The 7,973-nt window shown below is 31.3% G+C and overlaps 1 protein-coding gene across 1 annotated transcript; it reads right to left on the bottom strand.

Moving 5' to 3' along the window:
- Positions 1-1,035: 1,035 nt before the first annotated feature.
- On the bottom strand, positions 1,036-4,932 carry LOC128162219 (ficolin-1-like). The gene is made up of 6 exons (XM_052825395.1): positions 4,615-4,932; positions 4,306-4,324; positions 3,519-3,604; positions 3,206-3,302; positions 2,366-2,530; positions 1,036-1,372 (listed from the first exon to the last, which is right to left on the bottom strand). Exons 1-6 carry the CDS (start codon positions 4,930-4,932, stop codon positions 1,131-1,133), a joined length of 927 nt encoding a protein of 308 aa, XP_052681355.1. The 3' UTR covers positions 1,036-1,130.
- Between the last annotated feature and the right edge of the window lie 3,041 nt (positions 4,933-7,973).

Genomic DNA, 7,973 nt, shown 5'->3' with positions numbered 1-7,973 from the left:
TCTGTTTGGCATAAACTGTTTTATCATAAAATAAAATCATTTCAAATAGTTAAGTTGAAATCACCTGACCCAATGAACAGCTTTCGCATTATTGATATTTCAATATCATACTTATTTGGTCATGAATTCTAATCGTGCTCGTGGTACCCCCTTCAAACCCTCTTACGGTAAGAGTTTATGGCAATACCTGAATTTGTTTGACGTTCAAATTTATAAATAAGATCACTACATGCAAAAATCATTGCATTCCGCCTAATTTTGGTGTATACCTGTATTCTCAATAATTATATTCGTTGAATTTGCATTGAAACTGAAAAAAATCTACCGCTTGGTTGAATGCAGACTATCACTGAATTGTCTATGATTTTTGTTCGATTACGACAAAGTGCACAAGGCGTGCAAGTGTGATCAGCCAGCATATGATATTCGCTCTTTCATCATGATGGCACCTGATCCTACCTATTGTAAAGGTCAGTGTTTGCTCTGCTCGTGCCTTGTATTATCCTTGTCGACTTTTGATTTTCAACAATGTTCGTTATCACTGCATTTCATCTACTATTTAAGATATGTTTGATTCACACTTAAAGAATCAACCTAAATGCAAAAGATAATAAACATCAGGTGGGTTATCAAAGGAAGACAAAAGGTTCAAACGCTTGCCATTTTGTCAACTGAAATGTGAACAAATATCATCATGATATTCAACTAAGAATCTGAAAAATATGTAAAAAAAAACCGGTGTTATATTTATTTTAAAACATTACAATGACAGATCTAAAAATTAGTTTTCTTAAATCGTAATTCAATTAAAGCAAAGACGGATAGACTCATTCATAATTTTGGCGAGTGTCATGTTTTGCAAAGTTATAAAAGGGATTGAAAGTGCTTGAATTAACACATGCTTTCTGGAAAGAGTGCAAGTCTGAAAACGATCGAATCTTTTATTTTAGTTTACAAACTCATGAAACAAACATTTATATACATATGTGAAAACATAATTTATTACATAGAACATTGAAAATTTCATTAATACAAATAAAGACAGATTTATAAATACTACAACAACCTTTTAAGAAACAAGGGATAAGACAACTCAATGACTGACCGATAATTTTCTACATTTGTGAACTTTATGGTTTTCGAACCATCATTCTGACTTCCTTCATTGAGTAATAGAAACCTTTCCAGTAATACCAGTTGATCCCTTTGGACTTTATTGTGTTCCCATACTCCCCATTAAGGTTTGCCGTGTGACATTTGTGATACCACCAGCCTCCGCGAAAAAGTGATCCACAGTTAACAGTCCCATTATTATCATTGTCATTGTCGTACGTAGTGAATGACATTCCGTCATGGAGCCATAAACTGTCTCCTGGAATACAGAATAACGAAAATACAGAAAAAACGGTGTGAAGAAAAAAAATTCAAATCAAGATCGTGTCCTTCCTATTGTAATGATCTTAGAAATATGTACGCTTTCCATGCTATTGTCAAGATCAAAGGAATATGTACACACCTTACGCTTTCGAATAAGTTGCAAAATAATGTGAATTTCGAAATAACAGTAGTTTAACAAATTCCAGGTATTATACTTAACACCAAAAAAAATATGTGTTTGGTCTTCGTACTTAATATTTTTAATTATATAAATGATTAATAATACTTGTAAATAAATCTTAAATTAAAACATTTTTTGAAAATGTTTTGTACATTTAACTTTAACTTTGTTTCAATCTTATTAAAACATAAGTAATGTGCATCTGCCTAAAGTTTGTTGTTAAACTAAAAAGTTTTATTTTTGTTTCCCTTTTAAATCATTTAGAAACCTGCATTAAATCTATTTGAATGAATGTAATCTTTTTTACTTCTGAATGATTTAATATATTTGGTAATTGTTAAATTTATATTGCCTGAATGATACAATTAAACTCTTGCTAATAGCTCTAAAAAAAATCTCCCATTTTCTTTTAACTTGCTCAGTCATATGCATAATCACAGCATAATAAAAATTAAATGACCTAAAAACGAAAAAAAAGATAACTGTTTTTGTATCTAAAACATTTTTAATCTGCATGATGTCAGTCGATCTAGATAGGTTATCTTACATGTAGCCAATGAGACACTTTAAAATTCAAATTACTATATCTATATTTCAGTGAAAATGTGCTTGGTAGCAAAAATGAGTACAAAACAGTGAATTAAGTAAACAAGTAATTTCAGAAAGCAGTATTTTGATAACTTGAAGAACAATTTACAGAAAAGTATAAAATTAATGACGATTTGAATATAAATGAATCTAGAGTCGACAGGTATTCGCTGTCACCAATAATAAATTGATTTCCCAATGATCTGAACAAAAAAATACCTGCATTCCCAGAATAACCACGGACATGGAGTCTATATTTGAAGCTGTCAGACTCCACATTAAATGTTGAATATTCTGCATATTTCCAAACATTGTCATGGTCCATCAGTTCTATTCTGAGATACGTATAGCCATCATTTGTTAATTCATGGATGTTCCTGTTACCTAAACGTATGCATTATTTTTTATAAGAAAAAAAATAAATATATGAATTAATTGACGCAGCATGTTTAAAAAAACATGCTTCTTTTCGATTATTTTATGAAAGAGTTGGATGAAATCAATAAAACTGTTTTGTTTAGGTTGGAGTTGAACGATTTTTTTTATGAGAAATGCGTTAATTTTCAAATCAAACCCGGGTCTGCAATGATAGATCTAGAGCTGACCCTAAGTAGATATTTTTCACATCCTATGGGAACACATAAAGCAGACCCTGATTTCATCAGAAGACACTAAAATTACATTGAAAGGAACCAGATGTATCTGCATATTTGTAATTAGTATTTGGACTTACGGGCAGTTATAAAAGACGTGTGTGCTTCAAACTTAGTGTGTAAAGCGGACCAAAAGGGTTAGCTCCAGTTCATTGCAGAACCAGAGCGGACTCAGACCAAATTTTCTAATAATGGAGACCCCTACCAGATAACCCCAAAGCGGATAAAAAGAGGACCGAGGGTCAACTTTTTGGGATTGTTTTAGTGTTTGGTTGTGTGAAGTCGTAACTGTTCTAGTAGATTAAAGAATCAATAACAGAAATTAATATTGCCATAAGAAACATAAATTAACAAAAACATTATGATATATGATATGCATTATTACAAATTGATAACATGAATATACCAAGCCAAAACTCGGATCCCAAGCATCCAAAACCGTTTTCATAATCCGCCCAGTCTCTCGTGAAATTCACTGATCCATCGATACGTCTCTGCATGAGCTTTTTAATTTTTACATCGAAAAAAAAAAGACAAATGTAGTAAAAGACATCATTCCTAGTGATATAGAAGAGAGACAAATCACGCTTGTGCAACTTTACAATATTACATTATTATGTTTTTAATGATAACAACATCTATATTCTTGGTTTATTTGTTTTTATTTATTCATTGAGAGAGAGAGAGAGAGAGAGAGAGAGAGAGAGAGATTTATATACCATCCACTTGTGGGCCCCTTGATTACAGAGAGTAGATATTTCAATTCCATTTGTTAATTGTATTGTGCAATACGAGTCCCTCTCAACTTAAAAAGATTCAGAATATTGAGAGTTAGATATAAAACATGAATAAAGAATTTATGATATAATTAATAATAATTAAAATTGTATAAGGTTATGATTATTCACTGTTGAACTAAAGTTAGTTAGCTTAGCTTAACTTTCATGAAGAAAAAAAAGAATGTTTTGCACGGTTTTTCTATACACTATCACAAACTTGAGAGTGATTTTAATTAACTCCGAACTCAACAACATAAACTGCTTTAAATTTTGTAGATGTAAATGAGAGAAAAGGAATGAAAAATTATTTTTTGTATTGCTTGCTATGTAATAATTTTTTTCTAATCTTAAAAATGCCGATGCGAATAGGAAGATTAATTATTTTAATAATGTTTACAATTTTGTGAAGCGCAAAAAAGAGATATTCGTTAGCGTATCAAAGATTAAAACACCGCATAAATTGTAAAATGATAAAGCTGATTGAATTTGATGAAGTAAAATTCTATAGTGTTGTTTTGGCAAGCATGGAGTGGGTAAACAGCCTCATTTATAAACCAGGTATATTTTTGGCATTTCAGATACATGTATGTTCTGTTTTATTTATATGCTGATTGAAACTATTGCAACTTTCACATATGACATTCACGGAATTTCTCCATGCCATCAATATTAAAAAACACCTCAAGCACACAACATTCATTTTTTTTAAAAAGCAAAATAATTTTACCAGTATTGGTTCCTGTAAGCTATATCAAACATCAAAAACAATGATATAAAGAAAACCAAAATACTTGTACATTTGTATTACAAGTAGGAAGGTTTTTCCAAAGTAGCGTACAATGTCTTTTTCCGATCTTCTTGAATATTAGTTTTATTTAGTGTGCTCATTTTTGAAATTGTTAAAAAATGTAATGCTTTTAATTATATATGATTTATAGATTTAATAAGATAGATAGATAGATAAATAGATAGATAGATAGATAGATAGATAGATAGATAGATAGATAGATAGATAGATAGATAGATATATAGATACCTTTTGATAACGAATGACTTGTTTTGAAGTTTTAATTGATGATTTCAAAAAATCAAATCCAAACAAAAGACGACATTGTTTCGCCTCCTCTCCAATGATTTCCATTCCGATACACAGGTCAGAAGAGCTGCACAGTAATCCACATTGCATTTGTGCAGAAGTTGTTGAATTGTCTACAGGAAATTCGTCTATACTGCACTCAGATGAAGGAATCTCCCCAGATTGTACACGAACAAAATTATTGACCGTAATGCGTGAGAAAACAAAGGGACACACTTCAAAAAAGGTAAGAAAGTAGCCTAACAAACACAACTGCATACCGTCAAAGATTTTCCCGATTTCAAATATTCTATCTAAGTGTATATGCCACTTGCATTGATTTCGTTTTGTGGCGGTTTCAAATTCCTCTCCGTAGATTTATATGATTTATATGTTTGAAAAATTGTGTGTATCTCATTTATCAAATAATCAAATAAAATAAAATTCATTTGAAGCCTCCGTCCTATATCATTTGTCATTTAAAATCTAACAGAGTTTTGTTCACAGACAAATTCATTTCTTTGATCATATTGCCCTAAGGAAGATTATATGATTAAACAAACATTTTTTTTATGTATACAAAGTTTTTAGTGTTTTTACGTTGATCAAGTAATGAACTAATATTTATTCAGGTCTTTTGTCTTCGGGATTTTGATTGTTTATCAAAGGAAGCTTAAACAAAAACGCAAACTACAAAAGCCTGTATGGATGGAACATTTATTCGCTACATTATCTATTGATACTTCGAAGAATGAGCATCCTGTCCAAAGCTACACAAAGTAACATTGGACATAAGACATCAAAAGCACCTAAGATGTGTTTCAAAGATCTGGCTTTTTGTTAAAATCAACATTTGAATTAAATTTGAATATAACAACTGTTCACAAAAATATCCTTATTATTGCTCAAGTTTATTTCGGCATGACTAGGATCCACGTACATGTGACATCATAGTCAACAAAATGACGAAGATGGAATTTAAAATATAACTTCTGTTTATTTTTTTTTAGAATACCATTTGTCCGAGTTTTTATAAAGATATTTGTTCAAACACTTTCAAAAATTAATTTAAAATGCATTTATACCAATACCAAAACTTCTTAACAATATATATTTTAGCGAATACATGTATCATACACCGTAAATAAAAAATGTAAAAGCTGTTGTTTACGCAGTGCATACGCAACGTGATGTGAGCAGACTATGCCGAATTTAAAGTGATATACGGGGTACCGTTGAAATACGAAATCTTGCAGATCAATTTAAGTTTGTTTAACTGTACAGTATGTTTGGTAGATCCTTTTAAATTCCCATCACTTGTAATTTTTTTTTAATCACAATAATCAATACTAAACCATCGATAACTATATTTCTGCGGATGATAGGTTTAGAAAATAAGAGTACATTCGAAATACATATAAGCAAAAAAAAGTTCAACACGCATAAATTTAAGATATCTAAAGAACACACGGAGAATTCATCTGACCGTGTCAGATGTTTTGGTCGTTTGGTAAACACAATTGATATGGTCGAAACATTTTTAAAAAAGTAATTACTTTTTACAAAGAAAAATACTTTGATTTTTAAGAGATCGCTTGCAGAAAATGGATATGTAGAAATACTTTTCCAAAAAAAATTCCAAATATTTGTTTCGACTTTCCGCTGCATTTCTTTATTTTTCAACACAATGCGACACTTATTATGTCACCAGGTTAACAGGTGGGTGGCTGTCAGTCAAAATACCGGTTCTTATTTGCTCGATGGTTAGAGCACTGGCACGGTATGCCAGAGGCCCTGGGTTCGAAACTTGGTTGAGACTTTGCTTTTCACAACCTGTTTAATTTGAATCCAACGTACAAATCCAATGGTCACTCCCTGGCAATATGTTTTACAAGATTTCCTTTACTCGTAAAGGTCAAATGGTAAAGGCGAGGACAAAATTCTACCAAGAGGCCAGGAGGTGTTACATTTATCAAAAACCAGAGAATGTACATGTAGAATAACAATTAACTGTTTCTATTAAGAAAGAGGATTTTCTATTCGTGTCCTCTTTTTTTCAGTGCAAAATGAAAAATGAACACAATGCAAAAACAGAAATGAACATGAATTTTATTCATTTTGGTCGTTGAACACAACATAAATTGGTGAACCCACCTTCTTTTTTACACAAAAGCACATTTTACAGTATCTTTAAACCTTCATATTCCACAATGACAGTCATAATATTGGTGATTCCACCAATTTCATTCATCGATTGTTTCACTTACGAAAAAACTTGGTGGGTCCACCAATAATAAGATAATGGCGATTCTGTTATTTAAAACAGCATCAAATATATTAAATACACAGGACCCTGGTGATTTCACCAATTTTATTCATCGACTATCTCACTTTCAAATAAACTTGGTGGGTCCACCAATAATAAAATATTGGCGATTCTTTTATTTTGAAAAGCATAAAATATCTCATTCACACAGGCCCCTGGTGGTTCCACCAAAAATCAATTGTGAATTTGTCTGTATACAGTTTTGTATTTCATTCAAAGAATTGGTGAACCCACCAACAAAGCATTTTGCAAACATTGTTTGGTGATTCCACCAATAGTCAAAGAGGTAAAAATTTCTAATATGTCAATAATATGTCAATATATAAACACTACACTGAACAAATTTTTGAACTTGTCCAAATTGTAAATGCTGTCGCTATTTCAATACTTGGTGGATCCACCAATATAAAATTGTGCGAAATGTGAAATGAAACTAGAGCTCCAAATTGGTGGACTCACCAAGAATTTTTAAAAGATCAAAAGCTGTTAATAAATCGCTGTGTTAAATACAGCAGGTTTGGCAACCAAAAAAGATGAAAAATTTTTCTTCTATACAAGACAAGAAAGTTGGTGAATCCACCAGAAAGATCACATTAACATATTTTAGCTTTCGCTGATGCAGACTAGTGGAATGAATTTACCTTGTTGGACTCACCAAAACAAGCACTTTCACTTTAGATTTACATACTTGGTGGATCTACGGTGACTTATTATCCAAAATAGATTACAAAGCTGGTGCATGCACACACACAAAATAAAATCCCTCAAAAACACTTTGTTTATCAGTCAAATAAAAATATAGATTTGTCGGAGTCTGCTCTTTCTGTGGGTCAAAATACGTTTTCCTTTTTAACGGGATTATCGATGACAGAAAAGAATTATATTGTAAAAGATAAAAGCAAAAATTATCATCACTAACTCCTAGGTGCAACTTAGAAGGATTTCCACCGATGGTAGGTGTTGTAAATAAACTAGTCACCGTCACTATTCATCA

Source organism: Crassostrea angulata, chromosome 9 (genome assembly GCF_025612915.1).
Source record: "Crassostrea angulata isolate pt1a10 chromosome 9, ASM2561291v2, whole genome shotgun sequence".
In the NCBI taxonomy this organism is placed as follows: Eukaryota; Metazoa; Mollusca; class Bivalvia; order Ostreida; family Ostreidae; genus Magallana; species Magallana angulata.
This window is presented reverse-complemented; position numbering and strand designations above follow the sequence as displayed.

What these genes read in the sequence shown, in the direction of transcription:
- LOC128162219 (XM_052825395.1), bottom strand. Translation starts at nt 4,932, where the DNA reads ATGCAGTTGTGTTTGTTAGGCTACTTTCTTACCTTTTTTGAAGTGTGT. An exon ending in GGGATCCGAGTTTTGGCTTG is followed by an intron (nt 2,531 to 3,205) that starts GTATATTCATGT and finishes GCATACGTTTAG; the next exon opens with GTAACAGGAACATCCATGAA. An exon ending in TGGTTATTCTGGGAATGCAG is followed by an intron (nt 1,373 to 2,365) that starts GTATTTTTTTGT and finishes TCTGTATTCCAG; the next exon opens with GAGACAGTTTATGGCTCCAT.